The following is a 22,618-nucleotide window of genomic DNA, read 5'->3' as shown; positions in this document are numbered from 1 at the left end:
TACAATCCAAGACCTCCAGTGGATGCCTGAAACCGTGGATAGTGCTGAACCCTACATAAGCTGTGTTTTTTCCTACACACACACACACCTATAATAAAGCTTAATGTATAAATTAGGCATAGTAAGAGATTAACACTAAAACTCAATAATAGAATAATTATAACAATATACTATAATAAAAGTTATCTGAATGTGGTCTCTCTTTTTCTCTCTCTTGAAATATCTGCACCATGAATAACTGAGACTGTAAAAAGCAAAACCTTGGATAAGAGGGGCCTACTGTACTCTACAAACTAGGTTACTGTACAAACTAGGTTCATTTTATAAGAACTGTTTCTTTATTGCAGACTAGAGACACACCCAGCTGATGACAATGTTAGGAACAAGCCTCCTGTTGAGTACTTATTTGCTTTGCTTTCTATTAAAAATTTTTTCCATTTTTCTTTGCTTCCATTCTCTCCACTCCTTCTACATGAAGACATTGGGTATGTACCAAGAAATTTTTTGTGTTCCCCATCATAAACTTTGGTTTGGGAAAAAGTTTGAGTAGAATTAGGAAGTCTTAAGGGGTTTGTTTCAAGACTTAGTTCCTTGAGGTAAAGCTAGTACACCACTTTCTTTGTGGCTTCTCTTTGGAGACAGTTCACTGGTTTTCTCAAGGGACCAACGGGCTATGAAGACCAGGGACCATCCAAGCTGGCCACTTGGGAAATGAAAAAAATACATGAGGGAACATGGGAAAGAATCACAAGTGGAAGAAGTTTGGACACACGGGATTCTACCTTTTTGCTCATTCTACCCAAATCATCTGCACATTGATAAATTATTAGGATGAGCTGCGCATCCTACTTTACAATATACATGTCCATGGGGGAGAGGTCAATAGAAACACAGTTACCACGACAGTTGGTGGAGTCAGAACATCTGGCGGCTACACAGACACACCAGCTGCGTGACTTGGCAAACTCAGTATCTCTGTGCCTCATATTCCTCATCTGTAAAATGGAGCAGTGATGAGGGTATTGAGAGTTCATCATAAAGCACTTACAACAGTGCCAAGGACACAGCTAAGTGCTCAAAGATTAGCCATGATGATGATCTGACTATATATTTTTATCCCTGTTTGACTAATTTTTGTGGGAGAACAACGGGAAGAGGTGAAGAATTGATGTAACTTTCATTATATTACCTATCCTACTTTTGTATATGTTTGAAAATTCTTATAATGGTAAGTTAAATTAAAAAAAAAAACTAATGTGTGTGTGTGGTTTTTTTTGTTGTTATTGTTAAACGTTTGTTTTGTTTTTTTGAGATAGGGTGATAGGGTCTTGTCACTCAGGCTGGAGTGCAGTGGTGTGGTCACAGTGTGATCACAGCCTAAATTCCTAGGCTCAAGTGATCCTCCCACCTCAGCCTCCCAAGTAGCAGGGACTACAGGTGTGCTCTACCACACCTGGCCTTATTTTGTGCAGGAGAGAATAAGGTGAAGACCACTCCATTTCTAATATTTTTAAGTTTCTTCTACCATTAGATTTTCTAAACTAATAGTCAGCAAACTTTTTTGTAAACGGCCCAAGAGTAAATATTTTACACTCTGCAGACCATATGGCCCTGTTGCAAGTATACCACTCTGCCACTGTAGCGCAGCCACAGCCACAGATGACACCAATACAAATAGTATGGCTGTGTCCAGTAAAGCTATTCACAAAAACAGGCCCATTGTTTGCCAAGTCTTGTTCTAAACCCTTGCTATATCACAGAACATGGCATAAAACCCGACGAGCTTGTGCTTTCCCCATTTGTAGCCTTCCTCCTTAAACTGCTGCTTTTCAAAGTGTCTGAACACCCTGGAGACAAATACCAGAAAGCCAAGCCAAGCACTGCAGATGGGTCAACATGACAAAAGACTGATTTCCCTGTCTTGCCTACAAACTAGCCTGTACCCCTGAAAGCAAGGACAGCCTCAGAGTCCCCAACTCTCACACACGGTGGGCCTCAGCATTAAATAAAAGAATCCCTCAGCTCTCATCACTTTCACAGCTTTGCACGGGTTTCTCGTGATCCCCTCCTGCAGAAGCCGCTGTACCTCGCTCACCAGCTGCCCCAGAGTCTGATCCAGCTGGCTCTGGGAAGCCACCTGGTCACGATGTAACTCCCTAACTGCAAAACTCTTACCAGGCCGTGAGGCGGTTCTTGGTTTCTGCGGGATGACGGGCCGTGCTGCCAGGCTGGGTTTGGGGGACTGCAGGAGGGGCTTCGGGCTGGTAGGTGTGCTGGATGAGCTCCGAGACCTGGAGCCTGCTTCCGCTTTGGGTTCTGCTTTGGTATTCTTTTCTGGTGTTCCCAAACCAAAGCGGTTCTCTGGAAGACCTGGGTGCAGTTTAGGCACTGAGATGAAAAAGGCCACTTTAAAAATCAAAAGTCAAAGAAGCCAATAACTTGAAGCTAGAAGTCTGGTACAAACTGCTGTAATCATTTGCCATCGTTTCTCATCATGGATGTTTTAAGAATATTTTAAGAATATGCTGTTCCAGCATGTTTTTAAAATCAAAACATGCTGGAGGAAGAGTAACATTCTTTGTAGAAAAGCAATAAACTTTTTGGTTCTTTTCTGATCACCCCTGACTATTCCAGGGATGACAAGCTTTTACATTTAATAGTGTACAGTGCCGTAATCACATACAAGGAAAACAGTGGTTCTTCATGCATTTCAAATATTCGGGTCTTTCTCAGATCTGGCACAAGGTACAGGTATTACCAAATGTAAGTGCCTTGGTTCTGGACAATAAGCAGTTAGGACTCTGGCTGCAGGTTCTGAGTGAGGAGGGTGATGCTGATGGCTGCAATCTCGTGTTTAGTGAGAACAGCTCCAGAAATGTCATCTCATCCCCCACCTCCATCCATACTGCTGCCTTAATTTAACAAGACAACTGGCAAAAATAAACCCATAAAATGTGATTTATCATCCAACTCTTACTGCACCAAGATACTGTAGCTATGCATAAGAATCTCAAATAGCAAAATGAGGATTCTATCACACAGTTAACACATTACTCTCCAGTTGTCATCTAAGATATTTTCTTATTTTCTTATACCTAAAAATTCAGAGGGACAAGGGATATTGGATTTCATGCATATTCAAGCTGCAAAGGAAGCACACTGTTCATACCAAACAAGACAGCCACCCATCTTCCATATGTCATCATGGCTTATTCTTAAACACAGCAGCCATGATCCTGTACACTGCCCCCACCCCCAACTTTGCCAAAATGCTCAAAGTTGAGAAGTTTGCAATGAAAAAATGGTCAGAATTTCCTCCCTTTGGGAAATCAAAAAGTGCTCTATCCAGGCACAATGCTACAGTGGGGCAGGATGCGCCCCAGGGGAAGGTAAGGCAGGTGAAGGGATGTGGTCTTTCAGATGATAGCTGAGAACACACAACAAAGAGATCGGTTCTTGCCTCCCTGTTTAAGTTTTTCTTCTGTCAATCATGTGACTCTGCAATCAGAAGGTAAGCGCTTTTCCTAAGGGGGTGATGGCAATGGCCTGACTTACCTGCCCCACCTCCATCCAACCGCTCTACGCTGCTCAAGGCTGGGCTGGAGGAATCCTGGGATACGGCATCATTCCCAAGCTTCTAAAAAATTCAAGCACCATCCCCACAAAAAGTGCACATTTATTTAATGCAAAAGTGAAAAAACAATGCAGATAATAAATGACAGCAAAGAAGGGCTCTTTAACTCAGCTGCTGTTACGGTGACTGTGCCTGAGCTGTCTCCACAAGCTCTCCTGCCGGGACAAAGCTGTGAGAAACACATTCTATTCTGTGTTTAGGGTCAGGGCTCTGGGGTCCAAAGTGTGGCCGGTTTGGTTCCTCGGAAGGCTCCTCACAGGTGAGAGATGCATGGGGCCAGGGAAAGTCAGTGGGCTTGGTGACCTTTACTGTTTTTCTTGTTGAATCTATGCAGGCTCTGCAGCCCCTGATGCTTTATGTGATGAGGGCCCTTGCCTGCTAGAAATGTACAGAATCTGCTTTACGTTTGGTTTCCAAAAATCTAGTTTTGGCTGGGTGCAGTGGCTCATGCCTGTAATCTATCTCAGCACTTTGGGAAACTGAGATTGGGATAATTATTTGAGGTCATGAGTTTGAGACCAGCCTAGGCAACATAGTGAGACCCCCCCCATCTCTGCAAAAAATAGAAAAATTAGCCAGGCATGATGGCATGCATCTGAAGTCCCAGCTACTCAGGAGGCTGAGGCAGGAGGATCACCTGACCAACCCCAGGAGTTCGAAGCTGCAGTGAACTATAAGCGTGCCAACGCATTCCAGCCTGGGCGACAGAGCAAGACCCTATCTATTAAAAAATATATACATATAAAATTTTCAAAGCAGCAGAAATCTTTCCAACCTCAATGATAATATAGGTGAAAGGGGTCCTGAAAGAGGCAGGGTCTTCCCTGCTCTGAGGTAGAACCACAGGACACAGATCTATTATTTAGGAGGCAAATACAGATACACAAGACTGAATAAATTTTTTAAAAATCTGTAGGTGGGAGGAATTAGTGATGGTGAAGACGGTGATGATGGGGAAAGTAAAACGCCACTGTCTTGGGGTAGGAGTGGAAAGTTTAGAAAGTCTACACTAGACTGAGGCATTTAGATACAAAAAAAAGATATACAAAGCAAAGTCTGGTGTTTACTTCATAATATCTAAGAATTATATGACAAAGATGGTCCACATCTACTGCCTAACAAGCAAAAACAAGGTGGACCAGTAGACCAGGAGGCATGATGATTTCCAAGGCAGTCTGACCTTCAGACTGCTGGTTCCTGCTCATCTCATGCTTCTGACAAACCTAAAAAGCTCTGCAGCCAATTCCTAACTTTAAACTGTGTTTGATGATACAGGAAGGATTATTTCAAATGCAGGTGACATAAGCCTCACTCCCTGGATTCATCAATCTACCCCAATCACACACTCCCCAGGAGTGCTGGTTCTATCAGAAGGAAGCACCCAAGTGGCAGGAAGGCTAAGGAACTTCTCAGGAAGATGACAAAAGTTCCACTGTCATGAATGCAAGGTGCTGAACAGGTCTCCAGGAGGAAATGTGTATAGAAGCACTGCAGCTAAAACAAGCACATTATTTGGCATCACTATGGAAAAGTGATCCCCTAAAAAGGAAGTCCCATGCCAGCCCTCTGTGCCCAGGACAAGTGTCTGCAGGACAGGGCTGGGGACCATCCATGAAGGCCCCTTCCACATCCTTCCCTTTCAGTTTCCTCCAAGTGCACGGCAGGCACCTGAAAGTGAGGACCTCCTTAAATTCTGTACCCGGGGCACCCCATTTGCCTGCATCTCTAAAACAATCCTGGGAGTTGTTTTCTTTTCCCTCCCAGATTTTTAAAGTTATTTATAAATCTCAAAGTGACTGTGGGGAATAAGGATAAAATAATATAATGCCCATTGCCTTTGTATGTGGACAGATGACTTGGAGGCCCCAGAGGAAAATATATGAACTCTAAGTATTCACTGCTTATTTCTCTCTTTTGTCAATAAATGAAAAGTGTCATATCTTCATACTTACAGTTCTTTTTCTTTAAAAAAAATACATACATATCTCAAATGCCAACAATGCAAAGAGAATTACTTAGAGGGTGAAGACACCATATATTTTTTCAACAGTATATTGATCATTGATGCTAATTGTTGCTACCTTTATAAAGAATACAGTCATGGTACTTTAGGAAAAAAAAGTTCTAAAGCTAATTTTTGAAAAACTTCATTATTTAATGATTTTGACAGAAGACCCATGAATTTTAAATGGCAAGAATTTTTAACGATGGTTGTTTTGAAGTGACACTAGATGGCGCTAACAGATCATTAATACTGTGTAAGCCCTAAACAAATATAAAACCATAAGGATTTTGTCACTTTAAGCCAATTTATATATCAAATCCAAACTACATGAATAAAACACTCTAGTACATATCATCTTTACACCAAAAAGAAACTGTTAATCATGAAAAACATAAACAGCATATTAATGAAAACCGTACATTCATTGTTATAAAGAAATTCACAACATGGATTAAAATTTTAACATTTCCTTGGGCATCTGACTCACTAACGACATGGTTGTAGTATTATCCGGAATTCTGACCAGTGAGGGCCACACCATGCCTCCTTTGTTGACTGAGCAGGATGTAGTTAAGTAGTCTCTCCCAACTCTAAGGGTTGCTCAGTGAGTTAGGAGGGATCTGCAATTAGAGAATTGCTAAATAATGTTGATGTTGGTGGAAGAACTTTGGTGAATAGTTGTAAGATCAGGTAGGAAGTGGAGTTTAATTTTTAAACATTGGTTGTTTAGAAGCCATATAAAAGAGCTCCCTACACCTGCCATGTAGTTAATTGTTTACTTTCTGAAAGTCAAGGGCTCACCGGGATGAACTGTTTTATCGTGATACTTCAAATAAAATAGACATGTGATTTCCTTTCTTTGGAGAACCAGTTGTGTAAAAATAATGGAGCTCAAGATAATGCACAGAAACCATAGCCTGACTTAAACATGAGTATGTTCATCTTATCACACAGATACAATCCTTCACGTGGTGACAGGAGAAAATAGGGGTAAAAAGAAAAGTGAAAACGACTCCTTATACTTTAAAAGGAGGTTTGAAGAATAAATAATGTTTTAAGTCAGATTTTGGGGGAACTCAGCAAGTTTTAAACTACGAAGTTTTTCTTTGTAGCAACAGATGATACATATCAATGGTCAAATATTCAATTAAATCTAATAGAATACTTTGACTTTTTTGTCTTTGTCTTTTAAATCTGGAATATAGCAAGGCATTCTTAGGTTTAAAAAGAGAATAATTTTTAGGTTTGAAAGGGGAGTAAGTTAGAAAATAGTTTCCATTTTTATGTATAACCTAGTTTCAGTGTTTTTATTTCCCTCTGTTAGTTCACCTATCTTCAATATTACCCTCAGTCTTCCATTTGGATTCAGCCGACTGTCTTTTCTCCCAGACATGAGCATTTCCCCCGAACCCGGAACATCCCTGACATGCTTCCAAGACATGCACAGGAGGCCCCTGGGCAGGTGGGAAAAGACTGCAGTCTTCAAAGCCTACCTTAGAATGCTGGCACTCCACAACAGCGTGACCCTTGGGCCAAAGTGAAAACATGGCCATTTCTTTAGGGTCTGTGCTCCAGGTTCTTTAGCAATAAGTTATGGTTTTGGATTTCTATTTAACCAGCAGGCTATTTTTATTTTCTCACCCAAATAAACCAAGTGAGGGCAAAAACACAAACAAGGACAACCAAGTCAAAAATGAACCCCCACTTATCTCACAAAGACAAGGAGTAGATTGGGGGTTACCAGAGGGCAGGAAGTGTGGGGGCATGGGGGGAGATGAAAAGAGGTACAAAATGGGTACAAAAACACAGCTGATAGAAGAAACAAGACCTAGTATTGGACAGATCAGTAGGGTAGCTCTAGTTAACAATAATCTATTGTCTATTTCAAAATAGCTAGAAGAGAGTAATTTGAATATTCCCAGCATAAAGGAAAGTTAAATGTTTAAGGTGATAGACATAAAAACATCACAGGCACCATGAAAATACGTGCATCTATTATATATCAAATAAATGAATGAATTAAAAATAGGTCCACCCTTACCTTCTGTGCACATGCAGCTCTCTTCTCTTGCTTGGCTTTCATCTCTGCCAGCAGACCACTGCCCATCACCTGGACCCCATACCTCCGCCCTCCCTGGGGGCTGCTCTTGCTGTCACTCCGTTCCACCTTCCCAATTTCTTCCCCTTGACTCTCTTCAAAGGAGTCAGGTGTTTTTATCTCCTCTATCCGTTCAGAATTGCCATTGTGCTCAGCGGCCTTTGTGTCCTTCCTGGGACAGTCCACAGGTGGACTTCTGACTGCCCCTTTTGGTGAGGAGGGTTCTTCTGTCATCAAGATCGTTGGTGGTCGCTCAGATTTGGACCGGGACTTGATTAAATTGAGAAAGCCACTACTTTTCCGAGAATCTCGCTTTTTCTTTTCATCTCCTCCTTCATTAAGCTCATGGGACTCTGAGCCTCTTGTTGACCATTTCCTGCATTTCAAACCAAGACACAGATCTGTTGTTTTTACTGTAAATAAGTTCCAGCAAGAATCAGTCAAAATATAAATATGGAGATTGCTACATATACAGTAACCATTCAGAAGCATTTTTAAAAGCGGATTTGAGTTACTGCCCTTAGGAAACAGAAAGGAATGTGGAATATCATCGTCATATTCACATGTGAGAAAATTGAGGCACACACACATTAAGAATGAAAGATGAAAATGTAACTGGTACAGCCAGTTTGCTAGCTTACTCTAAATGTAACCCCTCTCTCCCTTTGTTTCTTGTTTTATATATGTATCTAACTACTTGCTCTGCTTGAGAATTCCAAAGGGTATCTTGAAACAATCCAGGCATAAAACAGAGGTGGTGGTGCAATTTTCTCCCTTCTAAGTAGAAATTGGTACGCAGTTAGTCCATAACCTAACCCCTGCCAAGAGGAAACCAACCAGACCTCCAAATAGTCCATTACTCAAGATAGTCATCAGAAAACAACCAACAGAACTGCACCCCACACCACTCCTGTGCATGGTTTTCATGCCGCCTTTCACCTTAAAACCCCTTTAGCCAGCCTGAAAATTTGAGACGGCTTTTTGGGACTTGAGTCTGGCCATCTCCCAAGCTGTCAGCACTTGCATAAACCAAACTTTGCTTCTCATGTGTTTGACTTTTTGAGGGGCAAGCAGCTAAACCTGAGTTTGGTTCCAAAAGGCAGAGAGTATGCTCTGGGAGAGTTTTCAGAAGGAGAATATGCTGAAACTTGGGAAATGGAAGGGGAGACGGAGTCAATGAAATGAGCTAAGTAGGAAGTATCACAGACAACTTGTCTCATTTAAAGCTGTCAGACTGAATATCCACTTAGCTCCCCTGAATCGCCATTAAAATAATAGCAAAGGATTTATAAAAGAAAGCATAAGCCCTACAGGGGAGAAAAGGCAAAAACATAAAATTTGCAAGCCAAAATACACTAGTTATATGTGAAAATTGAGTTAATAGATCAGAGAAAGCTGAAACCTAAGCCAACAGTGGGGGAGACCAAGAAGCATGTGATTTGTGCTGGCTCCAGAAGGAGGAGAAGCAGGCACCTCTGCAAGTGGAAGTGAAGGGGAAATGAAGACAGGAAGGTTCTCTTCTTTGTGAAGCCCATTCGGAAATTCATCAGACCCTCTCCCTAAACCACAGAGCCAGTGATGCCCATCCCAACACGCAAGTTCACTCTCTGGAGAGAATGAACCAAAGAAGCTGAGCTGGGGGACAATAAATGCAGCTGAGCTGAGTGAGGATCACGAAACAGGGAGGCTCAAGAAAGCCTGCACAGTGAGCAGTGACGCCTCCGGGACCCCTTTTCTCACTCTGCATGCCAGAATCAGGCAGGAAGGTTTATACCCACCAGGCAGGAGATCGAAGTTTCCAAAGCTCAACAGAAAGGACCTAAAGATTCTGAGAGTCAGGGATACCCTCTCCCCCAACAAAATGGTCCAGGAAGACCACCCTACATGGAAGCCCACCAGTTGACAAGCTCTACCCACAAATTTCCAAGAAGCTCTTTGGTGCCCCATTCCTTTTCAACATGGAAGAGAAAAAAATATTGCATCCACCAACAGGAATTATAGCAAAATATGACAGCAGAAGTAGAAAACTCAAGGTTGGAAGATACAGCTGAGGAAATCTTCCAGAAAAACAAAGGGAATATAAAGAATAAAAAAAATAGGAGAGAAAAGGTAGGAATTAGTGGATTAACAGAGGAAATAAAAAATCTGAATAACGGCCTGGGCATGGTAGTTCATGACTGTAATCCCAGCACTTTGGGAGGCTGAGGTGGGCAGACTGCTTGACCCTGGGAGTTCGAGACCAGCCTGGTCAGCATGGCAAAACCCCATCCCTACAAAAAAATACAAAAATTAGCTGGGAGGGGTGGTCCATGCCTGTAGTCCCAGCTAATCAAGAGTCTGAGGTAGGAGTATCACCTGAGCCTGGAAGGTCAAAGTTGCAGTGAGCCATGATCACGCCACTGCACTATAACCTGGGTGATAGAGTGAGATGCTATCTCAAATAATAATAATAATAATAATAATAATAATAATAATAATAATAATAGAAGTTAAAGAAAAAAGTACACAGAAAAAAGGAAGAAATTATGAAAGAAATAATTTTTAAAAATTCAGCAACAAAGGACATGAGTTTCCAGATTGAAACGGCTAATGAGTGCCCAGCAAATTGTTTTTTTTTTTTTTAAATTAAAAAGTAAAAAGCCCACCTCAGGGCACATATCATCATAAAATTTTAGTACACTGGGAATGCAGAGAAGATCCCAAATGCTTCCAGAGGAGAGGGAAAACAAAAGTAAGTCAGAAACAAAAGATCAGGACTCAAGTCAACATCCGATTCTCATAGCAACACTGGAAGCTAGAAGATAATTGAGCAAAGCTATCAAAATGCTAAGATACAACGAAGACCAACCTATAATTCTATACCTAGTGACACTATTAATCCAAATGAAAGATATGCAACAGTTACAGAAACTTGTTTTCCAAACTCTCTTTCTCAGGAAGCAATTCAAGAAGGTGCTCCACCAAAACAGGGGCATATACTAAGACCAGCGTGGGCCAATGGAAACAGAAAAATGACACAGAGATGAGGCGAAGGGAATCCCCCAGCAGATGATGAAGGGAGATCCCAGACAACAGCAGTGGACTGGGCCTAGAGGTCACACTGGAGCTGGTCAGATGCTGGTGAGAGGTGTGTCCAATAAGAAAAAAAACTGAAAATACTTGAACAAATTGAAAGGAAATTTGTGTCTTTACTGGAGATTTAGGAGATAAGTCAGTGAAAGGAATGCAGAAAACAAAACAAATGAAAAAGGGGACAATAATTAACACCAAGGAAAACAAAAATTTCTACAGAAAGAAAATGTAATCACAGTATACGATCTAACACAATTGTCAATGTTTACATGGTTAGGATGAAGCAAACACTAAATATTGATCTAACCAACTGCTGTGGTTTGTCCCCATTAAAACTCATGTTGAGGCTTGGGCTCAACATAAGTTTTGATAGTACTGGGAGGTGGTACCTTTAAGAGGTGATTAGGTTATTAAAATCAATTACTGAGACTGGATTAGTTCTCATGGGAATGGATACGTTCTTGAGAGAGTGGGTTGTTATGAAGTGAGTCAGCCTCCTTCACCCCTCCTTTCTTTTTGCACACACTCAATTCTCCTTTCACTTCTCTGCCATGCCATTATGCAGCATGAGGCCCTCACCAGAAGCCAACCAGTGTGGCCACCCAAACCTGAACTTCCCAGTTTCCAGAACCATGAGCTAAATAAACCTCTTTCCTTTATAAATTACCCACTCAAAAGTATTTTGTCATAACAACAGAAAACAGACTAAGACACCAATTATGATAAAATTAAATAAAGAAGGTGGGGAAAGGAAAAGTGTGTCTAACTACGTGTGTACGTGTGTGTGTGTGTGTATGTCTGTGTGTTTGGTGACAGAGTATACAGGTTGAGTATCTGCAATCCATAATTTGAAACGCTTCAAAATTTGAAACTTTTTCAGCACCAACGTGCTCAAAAGAAATGCTCACTGGAACATTTTGAATTTCAGATTATGGATGTAAAACCAGCAAGTATAATACAAATATTCAAAAAAGAATCCCAAATATGAAACACTTCTGGTCACAAGCATTTCAGATAAGAGATACTCAGTCTGTATTATCATCATCTAAGTAAGAAGTTAGCGGTTACAGTACTATCTAAAAATGAAACACAGAAAACAGAAAAAGAAAGGATGCTATTAAGACAAATGGAAGAAACAGCTAAAGGAATAAAAATTAGTTGCCTCTGGGGAACAGGCAGTGGGAAAATAATAAGGAACTTTTTTTAAGCCTTTGTAGAACATCTGACACTTTATGAGCATGTATAACTTTGATTTTCAAACTTCCTTCGTACTACTTCATGATTTTACCTATCCCTTGACCTTTAAAGATTGGACTGACAACAATCTATTTATAAAAAAATTTCAAATCACAACTTTCAGTAGATTCCATCATATTATTTGATGATGAAAATTGATGTATTTATTTCTATTTGTGCACGGAAACATGAACGGAATCTTCCTTGAGCAGTATCTTTATAAAAAAATATATTTTAGGCCGGGCGCGGTGGTTCACGCTTGTAATCCCAGCACTTTGGGAGGCCGAGGCGGGTGGATCACAAGGTCAGTAGATCGAGACCACGGTGAAACCCCGTCTCTACTAAAAATACAAAAAAAAATTAGCCAGGCGTAGTGGCGGGCACCTGTAGTCCCAGCTACTCGGAGAGGCTGAGGCAGGAGAATGGCATGAACTCGGGAGGCGGAGCTTGCAGTAGGCCGAGATTGCGCCACTGCACTCCAGCCTGGGCGACAGAGCGAGACTCCGTCTCAAAAAATATATATATATTTTATACCTTAAAAAATTTACCCAACTTTCATTCAGAGCCTATTAAAGAAACTAGCATTAACAGGAAAGAAAATCACACTGGGGCGGGTATAACAATACGTACAGTTCAGATCGAATGCTTATAAACCACCTCATTAACTGAATATAAATTTCAGAAGTTTAAAAAGAGTAAACAATGGTATCTGTAAATTATATGGAGATGAGTCGAGATTTTCTCCATTCATTTAACCATCACTAATTGAGGGCAGACTATATATTATGGGCTGTGTTAGACATTGAAGCTATAACAAAATAAGGCCCAGGTATCGCTCCTGAAGAGTAGCATTCTATTTGGGAAAAAAGACTTGAAAGCAAATCATTAACAGCGATTTCCCATTTTGCTATATGTTTGTGTTGGTTTTTCTTGAATCTTTTACATTGAAAACACATTCATCTATTCCTTCAGTTATAAAAAAAATTAAAAATCAAACAAACTCTTAAAGGATTACGTGGGCTTTAACAGATGTGTGTGAAGGATGGAAAGAAAAGTATTAAGTCAGCAGTAGAGAAACAGCAATTAATTCGGGGGGGTGGGAGGCGCAGTTCCAGAAAAGCTTCAAAGAATAAATGACATTTAGGTTGGTTCTTGAAAGATAGGAGAACAAAATTTTGCGAAGTATAGTATGCTAAGCTTCAAGGCCAGTGTCAAAGAAGACAAATAATTGGGTCCTAAAGGTTATAAGATTCAGTAAGTTACATTGTTATGGATATAAAATTTAACTCACTGCCACCTCACCATCCTGCCGAGGCAAGATAAGGCACATCCATCTAATAGAATTGATTAGTTGCTTCCCTACCTGTGCCCAGCCTGACGCCTTTGGCTTATCTGGCTTACATTTGTTCCTGAATTTGATATCTCAAGGTGAAGAATCTTCATAAAGACAAATCCATGTTAAGAGTGTATTTTGGGATAGATTTGTATTTAGTTGAGGATTAAATAACATGGTACAAATCATGCTTAAAGACTGAAATGTTTCAAGTTAAAGAACTGTTAATAAAAGTACCACTGAACTGTCTTCTAAGGGAACTGTCTCAGTAGCAAGAAAATGAGGAGAAAACTCTTCAGAAAATGCTGACTCTGAGGGCCCTTTACTTATTTTGCTGTCATTTTGACACTGTCTGTTAAATCATGCCATTTAGCAAAGACTTAGCCCTCCAACCCAATAAATCAAATTATGAACAAGGAGAAGCTCAAAGTAAATAATTCCAGCACACCCATGATCATTACCCTGTAATGGAACTATCCAAGTGATGAGGCCCTAAAAGAATCTTGGGGTGGCACATTTTGTGGTCTGGTTTAGATTCGTACAATAGGTATCAAACTGGAGCATGCCTCAGCATAACCTGGAGGGCTTATTAAAATACAGATTGCTAGGCCCAACCTCCAGAGCTTTTGATTCAGTAGGTCTGGGGTAGGAGTTTGAGAGTTTGCATTTCTAATAAGGTCCCAGTTGACACTGGTATTGCCAGCCCAGAGACCATATTTTGCAAGCTGTCAGAATAGTAATTTCCATATATAAAATGAAACTTAGTATACTAAGTTTAATTGCAGCTGTTAGTAATTTAAATATGAATTAAATAGCATGATTAGTGAAATTACTCTGAACTCACTTGGAATCCATTTTGGTCACCCTCTTGGTAAAAAATTCATCTACACCTTCATCCACTCTCCCCATGAGACCATTCTGTTCACCATCTTGGGAGACTATGTTGGCAGCACAGACCTGCAAAACAAACAGATGTGATGTTAATTCACATGCACCTTGATTTAGCAAACATTTATCACTAGATTTAAGAGACTGTGATTAAGGGTTATGGGAGGGACAAGGCTCACTAAAATAGGGACCACGTAATCTACAGGAATAGAAGCCATATGTACAATCATAACATAGACAGGAAGAAACAAAAGTGAGGGATGCACTATAAACACCATGCCTTGTGGAGGATTCATGCTGACTGGTGTATTAGAAGCTTGGACCTAACAGATACGACGAGTCGAGTGTTTCTAAAGGCAGAGAAAGGCACTGCGGGCATGTGGTAAGGGGAAAGGGAGTGCATGGAGAAATGAAACACGCACTGACTTCTGAGAGTGGTGATAACTCCAGGGCCCTGAGGTGTATGGGTGAGGCTGGCTGCTAAGGATGGAGCATAGCAAATGCTAATACTGGTTGCCCCTAACCCTCTCCCCTGCCTACTTTCTTTCTTGCTGGAAGAGCCCTAGAGTCAGATTATGGATACTGATTTGCTTAAGCTACAATCCCTTCCTCTTGTCTGTGATTAATAGGCATGGGAGTGGGACATAATCCTGGTGTGTGAGATACAAGGGGAAATTTGCTAGGGAGCTCATGGGGGCAGGTTTTGTCAGGAGGAGAGAATGTGTTTTTCCGCAGTTATGTGAGGGAGATGTGATGTCTGAGCTGCGGAAGGCCACTGGCATTCACCAAATGGGGAGGCCCAAGGATAAAAGGCCGCACACTGGTTGACAGTAACAAAGCAAAAAGGGGAAAGCACCTGGGTACTTGTTCTCTGCTGCTGAATAAGCCACACCTGGATCCTGAGGCCTCTGGATTTTTTGTTGGGTGAGAAAATAAATATTTCTCATTGTTTAAGTCACTTTTGAGTGAGTATTGAGTATTTCATAATATCCAGTTGAATACTTTCCAACTAATAATACAATAACCCATAAGGAACAGCCTTGAGCCTTATGCTAAGGAAGAAGGAACTTACTCCTTAGATGATAGGGAGCCACCAACGCAGCAGCATGGCCCAACCTGAATTCTGGGGAGGTAATTCTGGGGCAGCATGAAGGACCAATTGGAGACGCCAGAGAATATAAGTAGGTAAACCTGTTCAGGAGCTGAAATCAAAGACTCTTGAATAATTTAATGTAATCTGGAGGTGATGAGGAACTAATGAAGTGGAGAAGTGAGAATGGAAAGACAAAAGCTGCCCAAGATATGGTCAAAGTTTCCAGGCCAGGTAAATGGGGACATGGTTCTGGGGAACATGTTACAAATATCATATTTGGGGAAAAAGCTGTGTCTTATCTTCTTGTTTGAGGTATTGTGGGAAATTCAGAAGCAGGTGTCCAGCAGGCAGCTAAAAACTCTGATCTTATGAGAGAGGCTGGTGAGAAGCTATCAGAAAGCTATACTAAGTTAGCATGTCTCTTTGAAAGGACAACTCATAGTAAGCTTAGTCAGATGCTTGATTTGTGCCTGCAATGTATATTAATATTTCACAGATGGGTTGTGGATGACTGAGAAAGAGCATGCATCTTGCCCATGCTGTTGGACACAAGGACAAATTCTCATGTGGTTGGGATACCTGGTCTAGACGTCTTGCCATAGAGCGGTGGGAAAGCTATTTCCTGTAATCTTGATTTGCAAGTCTCAAGATGCCTAGGGGGAACATGGCTTATGTCTGTATGGAAATTGTTTAAAAAGAAAAACCCTTGAACAATCATTTACTTCATTCATTGGGAAGCTCTCATTATGAAAATGAACTATGTGTTTGAGTTCATGTTTGCGACATGCTGAAAAGTGAAGAGACAACAGATAATAGACAAAGAACCCTATGAAATAACAATTACACCTCTCATCTGAATGGTGCTTTATATTGGAGCAAGGTTTTCCTATGTGTTGCAAAAGAGCAGACAATCAGCAAAGTTCTATAATTCCGTTATGCAGAGAAAAAAGCTCACTGAATAACTTTTATTTTGATTACAAAAGATAAAGTAGTACAGAACTTGCTTTTATTACATTATTTTTCCCTTTTGGAAAAGAATTGAGGATAGAATCTCTATGGCAGTAATAGTCCCTTAAGTTAATATAGTTCTTGACAGTTTACATGTGTTTTACACATTATGATGTCAACCTTATGTCTACCCTTTAAACTGAAAGAGATAGTACTATCCTACTTTTTGGTTAGTCAGATCAAACAGTGGCTCAGAAGGTGAGGGGCACCCACACTGGTCACCTGATTGATGGATGAAGAAAGATGTGACCCCAGGACATACGGTCCTAACACAGGGCTTCCTCCCAGCTTCCCCCAATGATTCCTCTTTCCATTTTGAAAAAACAAAAAAACAAAGTTAAGTTTTACTTGTATAATTTCTCCCCTCAGGAAAAATTTCTCTTTTCCTGCTTGGAAACAGAAGTCACAGCCGGCACAAAACGTTCTCTGGGAATGTGGGGTACATCAATGGGTTTCAGAGATGGAGGCACAGAGCTGAACAAAACAGTTTGTTTTCCTGCAGGACAGGCCAGCTTTTAGGGCTGGACTGGCCCCTACAGATCCTCCAGTCCAACCCTGTCATTTTAGAGATAAAGAGACAGAGAGCAGACAGGTTAAGAGAAGTCCAGTATCACTGGGAGATCTTCCATGAGACATTGTTTAAAATGCATCTGTTAAAATAGGAAGCAGGAGGTGGCATCAGCCTACGTGAAGAGCAGTAGAAAAACTGAAGACTGAATTGAAATGTAGTTTGCAAAAGAGTTCAAGGTCAAATGCACATGCTGTTTCAGTTCCTTTTCTAACAAAAGCAAAGGAAAGGACAAACAGTTATCAGAAGTTCTCAAAATCCCAGTTGCTTTTGGTCTTTTCTGTCAAAGAGAATACATTTCAGACTGAAAAGGGTAGCACAGCTGTTGGAAAGGGAGGGAGCAGAAATCTCAGCCGTGAGCCTGGGGCCAGAACCCACTGCATTTGCACTCAGAGAAAGGCTTTTACAAATAAAATCAGGAATCGCTGTTGTTGATATTTGATAAAGAAGGTAGATTTTGCACCTCCAGTGTTTAAGTGCCAAAAGGATAATTCGTGAATGCTGAGAAAATAAGTTGGTGATCGTGAGGACTAAAGACAATTCAGATCACCCTCTGTTTTCCCTCTGCCAGGATTATCACAGTGAATACACCAGGGAAAGACAGTAGGCGGTGCACCTGGATTTTGATGCGGCAGCTGCCAAATCTCTCACAAGGTCTTTATTGGCTGGATGGAGAGGAATGGGCAGGAAGTAAGGACAATTAGGTGCATTAGTAATTCTTCGAACAAATATACCAAGGAGTGCTAATTAGTGAACTGAATAATCATGGAATGTTATGTGCACATATTAGAATGTAAAAAACATGGAAAATTAATTAGCTAAGCAATCAGGAAATAAGGAACCCAAAGGAAGTAAAATGAAGAAAATATAATAAAAGAAAAAAATTAATGAACTTGAGAGGATTGATAAAACAGTTGACTCTTAGAAAAAGACTAATAAAAGAGATGACAACATGAAGAGAAAAGGCATTAAAAATATGTTAAAATGAAAAAGGGGACACAGCTATATAAGAGATTAAAGCTATCAGTATAAGAAATTAAAAACTTAAAGGAATTCTATAAACAATTCAATGAACAATTAGACTAAATGGAAGATATCCTAAAAATATATAAATTACCAAAATATCTTAAGAATTAGGTAACCTGAACAGATCTATGACAAAAGAAATAAAATCCTTAGTAATATATCTACATACAAGTATCACATGCACACAAGCATATAGACAACACTTAGGGCCCAGATGGCATCCCAGGAGAGGAAGAGACAATCTCTATTATATGTAAACTGTTCCAGAGAATAGGAGAAAAGAAAGAGCTTCACAATCAATTTTATGAAGATATTATAACTTTGAAAGCCAAACTAGATGGATGGTTTAGACAAGAAAATAAACATGTTAAGTCTCTCTCATTTATGCATATAGATGCAAAAATTCTCATAAAATATTAGCAAACAAAGCCTAGCAGTGTATTAAAACAAAGCAAAAAATCATGATTAAGAATGTTATAACACTAGAAAAAGTATGTTACTGAGATTCACCCAAATTTCACATCAAAAAACAAAAATTATCAGTCTCAACAAATACTGGAAAAAAAAAGAATCAAACTACCATTCATTCAAAAACAAAATTAGCAAAATAGAAGAAAACTCTCTCAACTGAATAAATTATAGCAGAAACTGCTTTGTGTCTATTTAGTGTCTATTTGCTCTTGTTGACTCAATACCAAAACCCTGACTGATTTGGAGTATCGATGTGACCAACTGGCCATTTATCTTCCTAGATTTTCTTGTAGCTGGGGATGGAAATATGGTTCATTTCTGGCCAATAAGATGCAACTGGAAGTATACTAGGACTTCCGGGTAGTTTAGATTCCCTGCTGCATGCACCCTCTTTTTCTCTGTCTGAAATATGTGTATAAAAACAGATTATAGACCTTGCCTGAGAATAAGATCAATAGCAGTCACCAGGATGATACAGCCATTTTAAAGGTGAATGCAACCTGTGGTTGAATAAATAGAAGTTTCCTACTTAAAAGGAGAGAAGCAATGGGTCGGGTGTGGTTACTTGCACCTGTAATTCCAGTACTTTGGGAGGCTGAGGCATGTGGATCATGTGAGCTCAGGAGTTTGAGACCAGCCTGGGCAACATGGCAAAACCCTGTCTCTACAAAAATACAAAAATTAGCAGGGTGTGGTGGTGCGCACCTGTAATCCCAGTTACTTGGGAGACTGAGGTGGGAGGATCACTTGGGCCTGGGACGGGGAGGTGGCAGTGAACCGAGATCGCACCACTGCTCTCCAGCCTGGGTGACAGAGTGAGACCCTGTCTCAAAAATAAATAAAAGGAGAGAAGCGATATGGCAGATCTTACTAAATACTCTATTTTGTCTTGGGTGCCACACTGCAATTTATTCAGAACAGAGTAACAAGACTTGTAAATGGATTCTAGACAATTTCATATGAAGAACATCGAAAGAGCTGAAGAATTAAGATTTGACCCACAAATATTGTTAAGTCTGCTAAGTAGAAGAGACTTGGATACCACGTGCCACTCCAGAAGACAGAAACAAGATGGCTAAGTTCAAGCTATACAGTAAGAGTTTTCGCAACACAAAAAATAATTTGCTAATAATTAGAGCTTTAAGAAAATGGCAGCTTCAGAGAAAGAAGTCATTGTGGATGGAATGGCCAATCAATGGCTGTGTAGGGATTTTTAAGCACCTGATGAGGGACTGGACAAGATGACTTCAAAATCCGTTTCAGCCTTATGACACCATGATTCAATGCATACAGGAGAAAACCTATTACCCAGGAATTAGTCCATTTTGATTTGAGTTGGTTTGTTGCATCACTGGGCCGACTAGTGTGGGGCTATGCCCTATGCTGACAATATATGGCAAACTGACTGATACTGACATATCACACAAAGAGAAGCCACTGCATGGTATAATATTTCAGAGAATGATCATGGACAAATCAGTTATCTGCCCTGGGCTTCCTATTCCCTTGAATATTGAGTAATCTTTAAAATTCCTTCCACTAGGAGATTATTCCAGTTAGTGGTAGAGTCAGCACTATATCCCAGTCCAGTGTTCTTTCCACTCCTCTATGCAAATTTTTCAATGATTTTTCCTTAAGGGAATACTTTTCACCTATAGTTATGTTAGGAAAAAGTAGAAAGAAGCAATAGCTAACTGGCAGTGGATGAGTGAGTATAAGCATGCCTCCACCCCTGTTGGGTGTCGTGGTTAGAACGCTCACTTGCAGTTAGGTGGCCACGTGGCCAAGTTCTGGAAAGTGGTATTCAGATGAATGTGAAGCTCATCCTTTCAGACCTGGCCCTTAAAACCTCAGGGGCATGAGCCTTCATGCTTTATGTCATCCTCCAGCTGAATGCATATGACTTGAGGGACCAAAAAGGAGGGTAGAGCCACAAAGTAAAAGTAGCCTGGATCCCTGACAACTGTAGCGTCCCCTGGCCAGAAATACCCACAATGGACTATGATATGAACAAGAAATAAACTCCAAAATATCAGAGATTTAACATAGTAAAGGTTTATCTCATATAGTAGCTAGTGTCACCCCACCTAATACAGCTGAACTTCAGTATCCGAGGGGGATTGGTTCCAGGACCCTCGAGGACAAAAATCCATAGATGCTCAAGTCGCTGCTATAAAATGGCATAGTATTTGTATATAACCTACAAACATCCTCCTGTGTGCTTTAAATAATCTCTAGATTACTTATAATACCTAATACAATGTAAATGCTACGTAAATAATTGTTATACTGTATTTTAAAATTTATATAATTTTTTAATTGTTGTGGTTTTTTTATTGCTTTTTAAATAAATATTTTCAATCCAGAGTTGGTTGAATGCTCAAATGCAGAATGTGTGGATATGGAGGGCTCACTGTACACTACACATTTTCTCCCTTTTCTCTGTTGTAGCTGCAACATTCTAGTACCTGAGAAAATGGCATTTCCACTCTTAAATTACCCATGTGATGCTCTTTTCCCAAAAGCAAAGACTTTCTGACAGTCAGTTCAACTGAGGAAATAATTTTTGAATAAAATTGTATGTAAAGTTAGTTAGTTTGTTTCTTAGTAAACATGGGTAAGAATCCCTTTGAATTAATGAGGGCAAATGAGTGTGGTATTAAATGGGTTTCCAGGAATTTTTTACTCTTCCTCCTCCATTTAAGTGTAGAAAAGGGAGAATAGGTACAAAAGCAAAAGCAAATATAAGATTTATATTGTAAAGATAACTAATATTAAAATGGAAATACTAGCTTTGAACAACAATGTTTTTAAGTAAAGGATGGCATATTTTTATCCCATTTATTTCTTATGACAACTCAACAACGTAGGCAACGTTGGTATTTAGAAACAAGTTGGCTCAGGTTTTTTAAAAAAATCCCACAAGCCTCTGTCCAGATACACACTGCCAGGGAGTGGGAGAGCACACTGGCTGAGCGTAGCATACTACTCTTACTACTACAGTAGAAGGTTAAATTCTATGGGCTAAGCAGCTATAATGTAATTTCTAAGAATTCTTGTATCTACTTAAGTAAAAAGGAAAAAAGAAAGAAACATTCTATCTCTTGTTATTTTTTTTTTTAAAAATCTTTTTTTTGTTGTTTTTGGAGTGATAGAGGTGGAATTAAAACATATAGCTGAAATATCTATATCCATTGTTCTTAAAATGACTGTGGTTTGATCTGAGGTTACATTTTTGTGCCTAGTTTCTTTTTTAAAAAATAGGTTATCTACTCTTCATATTACATAAATATCTATTTGTACATTTTTGGCACAAAAATCAGTCATTACAACATGTTTGACCTGGAAGAAACTGGCATGCTGGCATTTAACTCAGCCTTGGCGTTGACAATTCTGACACCTGGAAAAGTTCATTTGAGGCATTAGCGTTCAGAGACAAACTCTAGAAAAGCTAAGACAGACTTTGGATGAACTGATTTTACTGAATCCTAGGAAGAAAAACAACGATAATTGTTAATAATTGTTCTTACTGAACAATAATAATAAAAGTAAGCCACAGCCTCCTCATTCTTACCTGAAAAATTTAAATAATGGTGCCTATGTGGCAGCTTCACAGGGCTGTTAGACATGAAAGCACTCTGGAAATTGTAAGCAGCGTGATATCATAAGGTAATATATTTTCACTATGAATTCAAGTAAAGGTGTGCTAATCCGTACTCCTCAGTTCACCAGTACTCTGGGAAAAAGCCAGATCTATTTAGACCTCTGGCCATAATACATTATTTTGGGACTCACCTTTGTGTTACACAGTCCCTACGGGAAAAAAGCCTAGAGTATGCCAACCCTGTGAGTCCTGGCTTCATTGTGGACAAAGGTGAAATCTCTCTAGAACAGATTGATGAGGCTGGGACATGCTACCCCAAAATATGGCGCCTTGGCATTTGAGGAAATAGCAAAAGCAGGAAGGTCATCCTCATCTTCCCCTTGCCTTTTTCAACCTTGAGGCAGGTCATAAAAGTTTCATTGGAGAAATGCCCTCCCTATAGGCAGATAAAAGAAATGTCCTCCCTATAGCCAGAAAAAAGAAATGTCTCTGAAGACATGGGGAGAGGGAGAAGAGTCTGAACAAACAGGCCTTGCTAAGTGCCCCCAGTTTATTACCATTAGATCATACCCCCTTTGTCTA

At 40.0% G+C, this 22,618-nt stretch overlaps 1 protein-coding gene across 13 annotated transcripts in view; it reads right to left on the bottom strand.

Annotated features, from left to right (window-relative positions):
* Positions 1 to 22,618, bottom strand: part of CARMIL1 (capping protein regulator and myosin 1 linker 1) — a 346,067-nt gene that overhangs the window by 12,106 nt on the left and 311,343 nt on the right. For 11 of the 13 annotated variants that reach the window (XM_030817391.1, XM_030817392.1, XM_030817397.1 and 8 more), the window contains 4 exons: positions 14,223 to 14,335; positions 7,681 to 8,113; positions 3,556 to 3,637; positions 2,176 to 2,388 (listed from right to left, as the gene is read on the bottom strand). In XM_030817391.1, coding sequence (XP_030673251.1) covers positions 2,176 to 2,388; positions 3,556 to 3,637; positions 7,681 to 8,113; positions 14,223 to 14,335 — 841 coding nt within the window. The remainder of the gene's footprint in view (positions 1 to 2,175; positions 2,389 to 3,555; positions 3,638 to 7,680; positions 8,114 to 14,222; positions 14,336 to 22,618) is intronic. The other 2 variants (XM_030817396.1, XM_030817399.1) reach the window with 1 other exon arrangement.

The sequence above is a fragment of the Nomascus leucogenys genome, chromosome 8, assembly GCF_006542625.1.
Source record: "Nomascus leucogenys isolate Asia chromosome 8, Asia_NLE_v1, whole genome shotgun sequence".
NCBI classification, from domain to species: domain Eukaryota; kingdom Metazoa; phylum Chordata; class Mammalia; order Primates; family Hylobatidae; genus Nomascus; species Nomascus leucogenys.
The sequence above is the reverse complement of the archived record's forward strand: the minus strand, read 5'-3'. Positions and strand labels throughout refer to the sequence as shown.